This window comes from Megalopta genalis, chromosome 13 (assembly GCF_051020955.1).
Source record: "Megalopta genalis isolate 19385.01 chromosome 13, iyMegGena1_principal, whole genome shotgun sequence".
NCBI classification, from domain to species: domain Eukaryota; kingdom Metazoa; phylum Arthropoda; class Insecta; order Hymenoptera; family Halictidae; genus Megalopta; species Megalopta genalis.
Window position 1 is genome coordinate 6,790,083 of NC_135025.1, and position 15,817 is coordinate 6,805,899.

Sequence of the window (15,817 nt, forward strand, 5' to 3'; positions counted from 1 at the left end):
TTACCGACAGCGATGCTGACTGACAGCGCGACGTATACATGCGTCTGAAAGACTGAGCACGTTTCGACAAATTTCGGAAAGTCGTCCGTTTCGGCTAAATATGCCCTGGCTTTTCTCGACGCAAAGTCTGAAGAGCGCAAAAGTATCTCGTGGTACGCAAACGGTTAAAAAACAGGATACTTCGTATCGGCGATCGGCGCAGCGACAAATCGGAATTGCGTTGAAGTACACGATACCAGTATCGCCGGTATCCGATTCGAACGGCCGGCATCGCGAGTGTGTTATCCGGCTGAGCCAATAGCATATTCCGAAAACACCGGCGCTCCGACTTGGCGGATCAGCCCCAAACCAATAACTCAACCGTTGTTTTCCATCAAACACGGAACCGTGTTCCGCGGCTCCGTGTTTACCCGAATCCATGGAAGTTATTAAAATAAGGGGCGCGACGGGGGACGAGGGAACCGGCTGGTATTGCACAGGTATGCATACACGTACTCGAAGGGACTGAAGGGTGTAGGGGGGCTGCGTGGGAGGGGGGCTCGTGGAATGCAGGGTGAAACTAGATCAATACGGGCGAAAGCGTGGCACGGTCGCGAACCCGCGACACACATACCAGGAAAAAGGACAAAGTCGAGCTGACAGACATGGGGCCGCCGCGCCGCGCCGCGCCGAGCCGCGCCGTTGGGATCAAGTGCAAAATGCACTCGGGAATATCAATCGATTATCGAGCCAAGACTCGTAATTATTAGGCTGCGGATCTTTGTGGAAATTTCGCGCGAAGGACCGCCGATATCGACGTCCGAATTTTACTGCTTTGACGAGAGAGAAATGTATTTGTCCATTTAAAATATAGGCATAATGTAATAATTTTATTTTATATATAAGAATATAACGACTCTATATAACTATATAATAATATATGTAATAACAATAATATATATATAATATATATATATATATATATATAACTATATAGCTATATAACTCTATATAAAAGAATGTAACGACAATTTACTATGTTATAATAGCATTTTTACGTAATAATATTTATATTATTATATTATAAATATTATTATGTAAAAATGCTATTATAATATAGTAAATTGTCGTTATATTCTTTTATATATATAATATAAATATTATTATGTAAAAATGCTATTATAATATAGTAAATTGTCGTTATATTCTTTTATATATATAATATAAATATTATTATGTAAAAATGCTATTATAATATAGTAAATTGTCGTTATATTTTTTTATTTTATATATATAATGTAAAAATACTGTTATAATATAATAAATTGTCGTTATATTGTTTCTAATTTTATTCTGCAATATTTCAGATATTTCTGGTCTGTGTAAAGAAATTTTCATTGTTTTATTATTCATCTCACTGCGCATCATTTTCAATGCTTCTTTGTTGTCAACATTTCTGGCCTGTGTAATGAAATCGTCGTTGTTTTATTATTCATTTTATTATGCGTCATTTTCGATGTTTCTTTATAAATTCTTTCATGTAAATGAATCGACGTGGAATTGACGAATTTATTTAAATGAAATGTAAATGAATTTGCTCTTCGTTTCATTCTACGTCATTCTCAATATTTAATAATAAATTGTCATTGCCTTATTCTTCATTTTATTCAGCATTATTTTTCATGTTTTCGTACAGTTAGATCGTGGATTTTTGCGCAGATTAGAATTTCCTGGGATTTATTACAGGGGAAACCGTATTATCCATTCGAACAATTGATTAATTAATCTAAGGTATCCAATTTTGTAAATTAATTAATTGATTTGCTAGTCTCAGCGTTCTTTGGAGAGTATTAATTGCGATGTGTGATATAAAGAGCGCTTATTATTACAATCCATTAGCAGTAATAACGAGGCTCGTGTGTTCAATTTGTTTTAATTAACGTATAGAAACTCGCACATTTTTGCAATAAATTTCCGGTTTAATTTAGGATTCCCGTAAATACAGCCGCGCCTTTACACCATTTTATGGGATATAATTCTTTTTATAGGAACGCAGTCAGAACGTGCTTCTATTATCATTATTAATACCATAACTAAAACGTTATATATATATATATATATATATATAATATAAAATTCTAATAATATATATATATTACTACTATTATTTTATTATAACTATAATTATTACTATAATAATTTCAGTGATTTGATGCTTGTTTTATATATATATAAATATAATATAATATAATATTATAATATAATAAAAAATTCTTTCTTCACTTAATAATTTTAGTGATTTAAAAAAGATATATATATATATTTTAAATCACTGAAATTACTAAGTGAAGAAAGAATTTTTTATTTGACTCATCGTCGTCGCAACTGACGAACATAAGCATTATTAAAAAATTCTCGCGACACAAAAGTTGTTTAGCTAGATCCTGAGGAAATGATTAACTCGTTGGGGGGTGCGTTGCGAATACAATTTGTACGATTCAAAGCGGTTGCGTCGGCAAAGTCGAACGTTCGTTAATAATAAAAAGGTTATAACAGGCGTGGCTGAGGAACATGATGCATATAGCATCTGTGTAAAACCAGTGTCCGTGACTTTTCGCCGCGTATAGAAGAACGTATAAGTGGCTTATGCATCGCGGCTCGAAGAATCTTCGTGAATTTTTCACCGAATCAATGTCCGCCGCGGAAATTATTGAGAGAAGTTTCCTGGAATGACTCAACCGGACAGTACGCGCGCGGTGCTCTAGATAAATCAATGGACATCTCGGATCAATTTCAAAGACTTCATAATCCTACGGATATCGATCGATTAACTACAGCTTTTCCCATGGGCGCGGTATCGTTCACCGGACTGTAGAGTTTATGTGCTTTTCACGGGCAATTAGGGGGTGCTATTTAACGCGATAAAGACATTCAAATAATTCAGGAAAATTAATATAATATAATATAATATTTGTAATCTATATAATAATAATAATAGAATAGTATAATAATATAATATATAGAATATAATATATAATATAATATAATATAATATAATATAATATAGTATAATATAATATTATATAATATAATATAATATAATATAATATAGTATAATATAATATAATATAATATAATATTACATAAATTATTTATTATTATATATTATTTATATTATTATAAATTATTATTATTATTATTATATTATAAATTAATATTAATATAATATTAATATATGATATTTATTTTACATTCCTGTAAAGAAAACTTTTATTTTATGTGTATACTGCACATCTTATGCACTTACGGCGGGAATAAGGGTGTGCAATTTGAAACAGTGAAAGCATTTAAAAAATTTCAGAATTCTAACATAGAATTTTCACTTTATTTCGTTCTCAATTTAAAATTCGTATCTTTGAACAATTCCCGATTAATCGTCGCATAAGAAATTTATATTACAAACGAAATTCTCTTATTTCGTTTTTAAACATAATATGCATTTCAGTATCATGCTTGTATTGAAAGAAAGTCGTTTTCAAACATAAAAATGCAGCGTGCAGAATTTTAATGGCATCGTTACAATCAGCGTTACACACGGCTGCCGTTAATTGGAAATGTTATTTTCCAGCGGTTATTCATAACGGATAACAAATGTCTGGAAATATTATTGGATCTTCTCCCAGCAATTACGCGATAATTAATCAGTCTATAATACAGAGAAATTGGCGTCGAACTCGTTGCTTTTTTCCCCCAATTCGGCGAGTAAACAAATGGGATAAAGACAATAATATAGCTGTTCCGCGCGCGGGAAGCAAAAGCATCGTCTGAAAAAATAATGTTCCATCGCTCGTAAAGTCCGAGTTCATTTGTTCAACCTTTCCGTGGCCCGCGCGAGTCGGTCGTTTATTTTTAGTGGCTTCCCAAATGTCTATTTATGTGGCCGCGAACCGTTAATAAACAATCGGGGAAAGGTGAAGGCACCGTGACTGTGGGAAACCGAAAGCCGTTTCACGGGACGGACACGGCGAAACGCGAAGGGTGGAGCGTATAAATCGACTCGATAAACATTTTCATCGTTGTCCTCTGTGTACTTTCTCGGATCAGTCGGAAGCTTAGGATACTTTATCGAATCGTTACAGGTGCGAAAAACGTTGATACTGTGTGCGGACAGTATATATAGCGAGGGAAATATTGTTTCGGATGTCCCACGGTCAGATATCCATTACGTTTTCCGGAACGAGTTTTCCATTTCTTGGAGCGAGACTCGGAAATGGAAGTTATGCAATTTCGCAATCTTTTTGCAACCAGCGATCCTTTTATAGATATTTCATATACTTTTATATATTTTATATATTCTTAGATATTTTATGTGTACAATATCCTTTTTATACGCCTTTGCAGACCGTATTCGACTCTCTGCCAATGAAATTAAACCTTCTGCAAATTATATTAACTTATTTGGAATTATTTACAATCAAATTCATATTAATTGGAAAAATTGAGTGACATTCTATAAATGTATAATAATTATCGAAGGTTAATTACATGAAGAATTCAATATTAAAACATTTTATAAATGTATGATAATTATCGAAGATTAATTAAATGAAGAATTCATTATTAGAACATTTTATATATGTATAATAATTATCGAAGATTAATTATATGAGGAATTCAATACTGAAACATTTTGTAAATATATAATAATTATCGAAGATTAATTATATGAAGAATTCAATATTAAAACATTTTATAAATGTATAATAATTATCGAAGATTAATTATATGAAGAATTCAATATTAAAACATTTTATAAATATATAATAATTATCGAAGATTAATTATATGAAGAATTCATTATTAGAACATTTTATAAATACATAATAATTAATCGAAGATCACTTACATGAAGAATTTATTATTAAAAATTAATTATCGAAAAATTAATTTATAATTCATGCAATAACTCATATATATATAACAATTTATTTTTAAAATTTCATAAACTATTTTACAAGGATAGCAATTACATAAAAGTGAATGCCAATCTGTGAAAGAGTTAACTTAATTCGCAGAAAGGTCAATATTATTTGCGAAAGCGTGAATATAACCTGCACAAGGGTTAATTTTACTTGCATTAAAAAGTGAACAGGATCTACGTGATAATTGTGCAATTAGATGATTTTTTAAGGAACTTAAACTGCTTCTTGCATTTTAGATATTTTCATACGCCGTGAACGTACAAATACCCGCAAGCTATTAATAACATATAATTTTAAATAACCTTCTCAATGAATACAGTGTAAAGATAGCAGCCTGTTGAAATATTTTTAGAAAAATTGTTTTACCCGCCTCGAAGACCCGAGAAGTCCTGTGCACAGCATTGGAGGCTAAAAATATGAGGTAAGCGAAACGGAACGCGTGTCGTAGATACGTTACGTTCGATAGTATTATTGAAAAGGACGGAAAATTGGATAATCGTGGCAGTTATTCCCCAGGAATCGTTGCGATTGATCTAGAGGGATAGTGTACAGTACAGGGCGTACACATTTCCGCCTGGTATTCCACCTTACGTACTAAAAATATCGCGTGTTGCGGATGGAAAATGCGGAAATGAGTAAATTGACCATCGAACGTCCTTGATGTTCAAGGCCCGAGCTCGCATTTAGTACAAGTTGGACCGTATAGCGACACGAGGAGCACCCCGAGATCTACATCATACTTCCATTCGTGGAATAAAGGCGTCACGAGCCATCGAACGAGGGTGGACGAGACAGAAAATTTGCGCCATCGCCATTTTCTTAGATCACCTTTTTGAGGGTTTGTTCTTATTATGCTCGTACAATTGTAGAATCGAATGATGTGAGAGAGGCGAGAACGTGTGCAATAATATAAAATATATGTAATAAATGTAATAAATATAATGAATATAATAAATATAATAAATATACTAAATATAATAATATTTATATATCTATATATATAGATATAATATAATATATAATAATAATAATATTTATATATTTATATATATAGATATAATATAATATATAATAATAATAATATTTATATATTTATATATATAGATATAATATAATATATAATAATAATAATATATAATTACATATATAATATATGTATATATATTATAATAAGTATATTTAATAAATTAATAAAAATTATCAACGATTTTGACTCTTGTTAATTATATTCGAAAATCTGTCTAGGAAATTGAAGAGTATGCACCGTTTAATTATATTATATTTGGACAAGTTAATTTTTTTCTTAGTTATCTTCTCAGCTACTTTTTACTCTTCATTCCTACAAATTAAAAAAATAGCTCTTCCTTTACGATTTTTCCTCAACGTTTGTTTCATAAGCCCATAGATTGATTGTTTATACATTGTTGTGGTTTTACTTACCAATTTTCGGGAGCTTTTCCATGAAATTTTTATTACAATGTAATCTCAATGGAATATTAGTATCAAAATGTACCTGCTTTTGGTTTCCATATTTTGTGATTATAGTTTTCATACATTTCAAAATAACAAATTTGGGATTGAAATGATCCGTGTCTGTCAGTGAAATATTCGAAAAATTGTAGTATAAATATTGTACCATCTTTAATATGCGAAAGCGCATCGCGACGAATATTGTTGTTGCTTCAAATAGAATTTTTATCGGGTCCCGCAGCATGTAAGAAATAAATTCGCGGACGGTCTTGATTTCTGTTAATTAACCCACGAAAATGGAAATTCATCTCCGCGGTCTATATAGGATTTGACCTTTGACACAGTCCCCCCACTCCACCTGGGAATTGAATTTGCGAAATGCAAGAATATTGATTCGACCACCGCCCACCCGCCTCGATAAATATATAAACAAAAAATGATTGGAAAGCGTAAAATAAAAGTAAATACCAATCTAGTTTCATATGTATATTATATGCTGTAACATTCAACGCAGTGTACAAAATTTGGTGTTATTGAACGTGCCGGGCAATGGCGTCGAACTATTTGTTTCGACGAAATGCTAACGCAATTGATATTCAAACTATCCTCTTATTTGTTATTATTATTTGTTATCGTTGCAACAGTAACAACGATTTCTATTGGTCGACTATTTATAGCTATCTAATTTTTGTAGAATTCAAAATTTATTGGTGCACACAATATCGATATACCAATCATATTTATTGATTATTATTAATCTGTCTCAGGATGTGTCTCCCTTTGCAGTCGCAGCCATTTTGACTCGATATCGAAAATAGCTTTTCTAACCTATAAGTATTTTCATTTTGTATGACCTGGTGACTCCAATGTATGTATATAATAATATATATAATATATATAATAATATAGTATAATATATATAATATACCAAAATAATACATAATATATTATATTTAATTATTATATAAATATATAATATACCAAAATAATATATAATATATTATATTTAACTGTTATATAAATATATAATATACCAAAATAATACATAATATATTACATTTAATTATTATATAAATATATAATATACCAAAATAATACATAATATATTACATTTAATTATTATATAAATATATAATATACCAAAATAATACATAATATATTATATTTAATTATTATATAAATATATAATACACCAAAATAATATATAACATATTATATTTAATTATTATATAAATATATAAAATATAAAACAATATACTGTAATATATACTATAACCAATCTTATGACTCATGTAACGGTGACTCTTTCAACAGTTGCGAACCATCGGCCGGGAAAACGAATGTCAGCCAGCCACGTAATCGACTCGGCTGTACCAGCGATCGCGATCGCACGCGCCCCTAAATAATGCCTCCTGATCGATCCTCGTCGCGACGAATCGAGCGACTTTTATTCCTGCGACACGGTTCCTCGTCGTGGCTCGCGAAATCGACGCGATCCGCGGAAACCGGACTGCGTCGTTCCGGGACCGTGTCGTTCGTGCGTGTCGTTTTTATGCACCGCGAACCCCCGTGACATTTCGCCCCCTCGCTCTCCCCTCCATGCTTTTCAAATGCCAGGTGGTGTTTGTGGAGGGAAACGGGACTTTCTTATATGTACATATATGTGTATAGATATATAGATAGACAGATGAATAATAATAATAATATTAATATCAATATTAATATTAATAATAATAATAATATCAATATTAATATTAATATTAATAATAATAATAATAATAATATTAATATTAATAATAATAATAATATTAATATTAATAATAATAATAATATTAATATTAATAATAATAATAATAATGATTATATATATATTATATTATTATTATATATTATATATATTATATTATATATTAATAGACAGATATATTTGTTATTTCATCTCGGCCAGCGTGTGTCTCGGCAAACAGCCGTCTCTCTCGGTGAATCGTAATGTGGAACTACATGCGTGATCGTTAGCGTGCCCATCGCGGAACCAGCTTCCAGCTGCAGACACAGAAAGCGACAAACAAAGCGTCCTCGCGCCTAGCGTCTCAACTGATCCTTGCGCAAGGATCACTCGAGCACCGTGCACACGCACGTGTTTCGGGGTGGGAGAGGGATGATTTCTGGGATCCAGGTGGCACGGCCGAACGAGCTGTCCACGTTCGTTCGTTTCAGGACTCGCAGGGAATCGAGTGATCGCTAATTCTTCTAGATACAGAGAAACAACTTTTTCGTTAGATTTCGAACACGTTCGTTCGTTCGTTCTCCGTTTCGAGGGATTTATCGAGTCGCGGATCCTTTTCGATCTGTTAAACCCTGCGCCGCGTTTCGGCAAACGCGCAGATTCGATTGATCATTTTAACCCTTTGCAGTCGAAGCTGTTTAACCCCTTGCCGTACTTTGACGAGTCTGACTCGTCGTGAAAATTTCTGGTAATGATTTATCGAGTATAGGATGTTATTCTGTCTTTTATAATTGGAATAATATTGTATATTATGCATATAATATTGTAATTATAATGGTATAATATTATAATTATCTTGTCACCAATATTTAAGCATTCGGGCGCACGATAAGCATTAATTTTCTTGCCCTCCTAAGAAACTATTGCAATCGAATAATTTCTAATCGCAGTAACTGCGAGGAAAATGGTATGTCGAGGGGTTAAATTCGAAATCCAAAACATGATTTCGGATCTACAGTATTTCTGTTTTATATAATTTATCGCGATTTAAGCGCGTGAAATTGAGCCTACTGGCAAGTACAATGCTATTTTAACAGTTGTTGTTTTTTTAATATAAACTAGTCTGATACTGTTACAATGATTTCGAAAAATAGTTCGCCAATTTTTAGCGGCGTCTCAGAGTCGCCACTCGATTGCAAAGGGTTAATACCGAAAATCGAGGCATCGTTGACGGTCGCGTCTGAGAGAAGTTCCACTTCTTAACCCTTTGCACTCGAAGCGATTTTAACAGTCGATCTAAAATAATTTCTCTGACTTACAGTATTTCTATTTTATACGAAAAAGTGCATTTTATGCATACGAAAAAGTGCATTTTATGCATACGAAATTGCATTCCCGAATCCCGTGATTCGTGCAACAGTTATACTTTTAATAATATTTACAATCTAAACTTCCATAATATAAAAATGATCTTAGAACGTGACGTAACAATTTTACTGGTGCCTCGGGATCACCATTCGAGTGCAAAGGGTTAATACGCGTTCGGCGCCGACAATCGGCTACTAAAATTCCCACGAAGTGGGAAATGCAATTTAATTAATCAAACGGAAACTGTGGACAGTTAAAATTTATCATATCGGATGGCATTGGAACTCTTTCACGTCCGAAACATCCTAATCGAATTCAGTTTGTTCGAATATTTTGCAATGAAAATGAATCTTCAAAATTGGTCAGAAATTAGTGTCACCCATATTTGAGTGGCGTTCAACGTGTGTTAATAGTTCTGAGAAATAAAACTTGTATTTCTTAGTATGATTGTCCATTGATCTTCGAATTATTATGTTTCTACAAAAATGTGCGTAACCATTTCAGCGAACCTAACCGATTTACGATTTACACGGCTCGGTAATCTTCGCTTGGCTGCGACATTTCCGGCCGGGATTAGAAGGGTTCACCCTTTGCACTCGAGTGGCGACTCCGAGGCGACGCTAAAAATTGCTATACCATTTTCAAGAGAATGTTCACGTTGATAAATTATTATTATTAAATTTATTTATATTCGATAAATCGTCATACAATAGAGAAGCTTTCTGCAAGCATGCGCGTTCAATTTGACCAAATAAAAACAATCGTATCGAACGGAAATACAAACACTGTGGCTTGAAACAAGCGTCTTCATTTAGCGATTAAAATAGTCTCGAGTGCAAAGGGTTAATTCATACCCATCGCGAACGAAATGGAAGTCCGTGTCGCCAATATTCCGGCGAGAAACGTCCGCGAACGATCGTCATCGTTCGCCGCGCCGAAGCGTCGCGCGCTAAATTTCTAAACAGGAAACCGCGGAACCGCGATGCCGGCGGAAAGTTCCGGTCGCGTTCATCGTCGACAATGGTTCCAGTCGGACTCGATTAAACAGATCGCGACTTAGTTACCGCGAGAGCGAAACAAACGCGCGCTATCTCCGGTTGCAAGCCGAAGTCGGCTCGAAGCGACGCGCGTTTCGCGCGTTCGTCTTTCCACGGACTCGCTAAAGAATCCTTGGTCCCCGATCTCGAGCCGCGGCAAAACTAAAAATGTCTCGTAGAAACCTCGATTCCCTGTCGATCGTATCGGCGCTCGCGACGAAATTCGCGAAAGCTCGCTCGCGCGCATCGATCGCGCTCGCGCCGGGGGCCAATTGACCGAACAATCAGCCGGCCGATTCCCATTTCCAGCCCTCGTTCAGCCGTGCCTCGCGAATGCAAGCGGGAATTCAAGCGACAACGAAAAATAACCGGGACACATCGATCGCTTTATTCGGCAAAAACCAACAGTACAACGGCATATCGTCGGTGAACACCAAAAGCACACGCCATTAGCGACGGGGAAGCCAGCAACAGCAGCGACAGCAGCAGCAGCAGCAGCAGCAGCAGCATCAGCATCAGCGACAACAGTGTGCTCTCTCTCCTCTCATCTTTCTCTCTCTCTCTTTCTCTCTCTCTATCTCTCTCAGTCTAACAACATACAACAAGCTGTTTGCGGCGTACATCAGAGGGTTGTTCTCTTGCTGGTTGGTCGGCTGAGCGGTGACCGGTCTCCGCGGCCTCCAGAGCGCCAGTCTGGCCAGCCCGTACTTCGTCATGCTTCCCGTGTTACGGTCGTGTACGCACTTTTCCGTACGCGGTTATTCCTCGGAGCGTTTTCCTGGCGATCACCTGGCCCACGTCATCATTCTCGGCGGGCGGAAGTGTAATCCCGGGAATCGTCTACGCGGCCCGGGGCCGGCTCTTCATCTCTTGAGCGCGTGCCCGATGATCTGTCGCGTTTTGTCGATGCACTTACGCAGGATGTGCCGGAACGACATGTTGAGCAAACCACGTGAGCGACACCGGAACCCGCGGACGGCTCTTGTTGAATGGACGGCGCGGCGCGGCGCGGGCCGGTCGCGGGCCTCGGCGCAAAGTCTGGCGAAAGTTCTCGTGTTTTTTCCCGCGACTAGAAAGGACGTAGCAAAAATATTTCTCCCCTCCGCCGGGATTCGCCCGAAGGGTGTTCCTAAGTTAAGCTCTGACAAATTGTAACAGCACAGCCAACGGATAGACTATCAATTATAAGTGTCGCAAAATCGAAACGCGTTCTCCTTTCTTCGTTAAATTCCTCCTCGTCTTCCTCTTCGTCGTCTTCGTCTTCTTCTTCTTCGTCGTCGTTGTCTTCGTCTTCGTCTTCTTCTTCTTCTTTCTCGTCGTCGTCCTTGTCGTCCGCGTTCTCGTAGCACCGCTCTTGTCCGCCGCGTCCCTCTCGATCCGCGTTCGATCAGCGACGCGTCCCGACAACCGTCACCGCGATCGTCTTCGAACGTTCACCCTGCGCACTCTACTAACCGTCCCACCGATCCGCCGCGAGTGACACGGAATTTTTTCCGACGGTCATTCTATTCCGAGCCAGCCGCGAAACTTTGATATGTGCGTCGCGCCCTCCCGCGCCCTCCCGCCTCGGCCGCGGGGCTCGCGGCGACGTCGGCCAAGGTATATAGGCGTCTCGGTAGTCAAGGCACTGGGCGTGCGCGTTGCTCGCCGTCGGGCAGCGTTCGCCAGGCCAGGTGTCACCATAACCAATTAACCGATCTCGACGGTGGAGGCTCGGCGGCCGCGATTCCTGCCGGCGTACGACGACGATTCCGTGCGAAGGGGCGCGCGTGGACCACCGCCGCCCTCCGCCCGAGGACTCCGGCTCGACGCGACGCGGAATAGAAAACGGCTGGCTCGACGGTTGAAACGAGAGAGGAGGGTGTTCGTAGAGAAAACGGGCCGCCTAACGCTCCGATCGCGTTCCCATCGGCGCGCCGCTTTCGATTAATCGACCACCGCCTCCTCCTTCTCCTCCACCCCCAACCCCCAGGCGGATCGCGCGGACGTATCGACTGATTTCTCGTTGTTCTAGACGGATTATCGAGCGGATGGATATCGGGACGCTCCCCTCGGAGGCGCTCTCCCTGAGAAGGGCGAAGGTACCACGCGGCGGGCGCACTTCACACTGTTAGCTTATCGACGTCGGCTGTCCCGGCCGCAGAGCTGTCTGCACGACCGCCATTGTCCCGGCGCGGGGCGAGTCAGCTGTTCCTCGGCGACGAGCGATCGCGGCGGCTCACTGAATGGCGGCCGACGACAGTCTTCGCCGGAATTGCCATCGACCCGCCGCGCCAATAAGGTCAACCGAGCCGGGGATCCCCGAGGAGCACAGTTCCGTGACGTAACGACCGCGGCCGACTGGGACACTGGTCTCATTGTCGGGCACCGACGTGATCGACATGTGCGGGGCGGGGGGGCCACCACGGTCCGCCGTTTCGAGGACGATCGAGCCGAACCGTTCCGCGGAATCGATCCCCACGTGCCGCGCGGACAAGAATTCTGCCGCGATTGTTCCGCCCGCGGCCGGGCACGCTGCGATTTCCGGTCGCTCGGGGAGCCGCGCGGGACGCGGCGGGGAAGGAATCGATGGATAGATCGTTATAAAAAGGTGGCGCCGGTTCACACTGGGTTCGTAGGGTCCGTCGACGACGACGGCGAGGACGTTAAATCGCGGGCTTTCCCGCGGGCCGGTCCGGGCCGATCGATCCCGCCTTCCGTCACCGTCCCCGTCCCCGGTCTCTCATGTGGCAGCGTCGCCGCCTCCGGCACCGGAAACCGGAAGGTAGATCCCCGTCGACTCGACGGAAAGTTCGCCGCGACGAAAGCGGCGCTCGCGGTCCCCCGTGATCGATGTCCGGCCGTCCGTCGTCCCGCAGCACCACTCCGTGGCAGCACCCGTGTGTGTCTGTGACTTGCGTGTCGGTCGCGGCACACGTGACTCGAAGGTCATATTCCGGGATCGATCGGGAACGGTTTTAGGGGGCCGCGCGACTCCCCCGAAAGCGGCCAGACCGTCCAGCGAAGCGGGCCGAGTCGACGATCGCTCGGTTTTCAGCAAGATCGATCCGCCGTGCCTGCCGCGAGAGAGCGACCTGCTGTTGCTGTTGCTGCCTTCTCGGGGCCCGAGAAGCTAATCGACGCCGATGCCCCCGCGACGATCATTCGGCGGCGGATGGCCACGTCCATCTCATGGCTCTTCACGCTCCCGTTTCACTGTTCCCGTTTCGGGCCGGCCGTCCCCGCATCCCAACCCGAAACACATCCCTGGGGATGCTGCGCCAGGTTAGGCGATCCTCTCTCCTCTCTCTATCTCGCTCTCTCTCTCCCTCTTTCTCTCCTCCGCCCGCCTCCGACAGATATCCACCAGTGATTGCGAACAACTTCTAATTGACCACTGCCTCCTCAGCACTTCCGGCTCACCCTGTACCACCCGTCTCACCAATTAACACGATCCTAGAGCCCGGAGGAGAACCGCTCCTCCCGCCTCATATATACGTGTACACGCGGCGAGAACCCGTCGCCCTCCTCGATCACTGCTCGCCGCGACATCGAGCGGTCCCGCGACTGCGCACACTCCGTCCCCCGTCGCTCTTCTGCCGACGTTTCTGTCTTCATTCTACTCTCTCGGCCTCTCTTCTGTTCTTTCGCTCTGTCGCTCTTTCGTGCTCTCTCTCCCTCTCTCGCTCTCGCGCTCTCTCTCGGTCTCTCCCGCTCTCGCGCTCTCTTCCGCTCTCGCGCTCTCTTCCGCTTCTCGCGCTTTCTCTCGCTCTCTCCCGCTCTCGCGCTCTTTCTCGCTCTTTTCCGCTCTCGCGCTTTCTCTCGCTCCCTTCCGCTCTCGCGCTCTCTCTCGCTCTCTCCGGCTCTCGCGCTTTCTCTCGCTCTCGCGCTCTCATCCACTCTCTCCCGCTCTCGCGCTTTCTCTCGCTCTCTCCCGCTCTCGCACTTTCTCTCGCTCTCTCCCGCTCTCCCGTTCTCTTTCGCTCTCTCGCTCTCTCTCTCGCTCTCTCCCGCTCTCTCGCTCTCTTGTTATCTCCCGCTCTCCCGCTCTCTCGCTTTTTCGCTCTCTCACTCTCTTGGCCTCCCGCTCTCTTGCTCTCTCGCTCTCTCTGTCTCTTTATCTATCCTCTTCCCACTTCTCTCCTTTTCTCTCTATTTCTCTCTCCCTATCTCTTTCTCTCTCTCTCTCTCTCTCTCTGTCTTTCTCTCTCTATGTGTGTCTCCTTCCCCCTTTCTCCACGTCTCTCCGTCTCTCCCCACCCCGCCCGTGCCCTTCTTTCCTCGCGCTCCCTTTTCGGCCAGACCACCAGACTACCACCCCTCGGCGACTACCGTCGACCACCCCCGCCGGCGGTTCCTAGGGAGCGGGGAAACATGGCGGAGCCGAGCGGAGAACGGAAGGTCGAGGTCCTTGCTTGAGATGTCACTAATGAGGTCTCGTTGCCGGCACAGCTTTCGGATGATGAATTGATAGGGTGTACACGGATCCCAAAATGCAATTATCGGGCGCAGCCGCCGAGAGGAATGGCCATTTTTTGGCAACCACGCGATAGCTGACAGCGCGGCACGCCGATCACGGGAACCCCGTGCAAGCGGAGATGTGGGCAGAATGCTGCGCTCGATAAAGTCTTTATTGCACGAACCCTATAGGAGAACTCTCTTGATGTTTTGTTTAGGGAATCCGAGATGGACTTCCAGGTTTCCTTTGGGAACCTGTTTACCGAGGAAGACTGGACCGTTTCTTGGTTTTCGTGTTTTTGCTTTGAAAGACGTTGATATTACAGTTTTACCGCCTTCGGTGTTTTTCATTCGTTTCATGTACAGTAATGTCTCTCTAGTTGACGCTCAGATGGCGCACAAAAATGGACAATTCGGGGGGAGAAGATACGATTATTCGAGCTTGTTGCAGCTCGTTTTTATAATTGATGACAATTCGTAACTATAAAAACGAGCCGCGAGGCTTCAATAATCGTGTCTCCTCTTCCCAAATTGTCCATTTTTGTGCGCAATCTGAGCGTCAATTAGGGAGACATTACTGCAATTTGCGGTGTACACTTATGTCTCCCTTACTGACGCTCAGATTGGGCACAAAAATTCGAGCTCGTTCCGGCTCGTTTTTATAATTGATGACAATTCGTAACTATAAAAACGAGCCGCGAGGCTTGAATAATCGTGTCTCCTCTTCCCAAATTCTCCATTTTTGTGCACTATCTGAGCGTCAATTAGAGAGATATTACCGTAATTTGCGGTGTACAGTAATGTCTCCCTTACTGACG

The 15,817-nt window shown here is 41.4% G+C and overlaps 1 protein-coding gene across 10 annotated transcripts in view; it reads right to left on the bottom strand.

The window, feature by feature from the left end:
* The window catches only part of Ih (hyperpolarization activated cyclic nucleotide gated potassium channel Ih), a 375,005-nt gene that overhangs the window by 243,853 nt on the left and 115,335 nt on the right, over positions 1–15,817 (bottom strand). Inside the window, exon 1 of one of the 10 annotated variants that reach the window (XM_076525905.1) lies at positions 11,184–14,072. The exons of the other annotated variants lie outside the window; for them this stretch is intronic. Coding sequence (XP_076382020.1) covers positions 11,184–11,278 — 95 coding nt within the window. The 5' untranslated portion in view covers positions 11,279–14,072. Of the gene's footprint in view, positions 1–11,183; positions 14,073–15,817 lie in introns of those variants that run through there. 10 annotated transcript variants of the gene reach the window in all.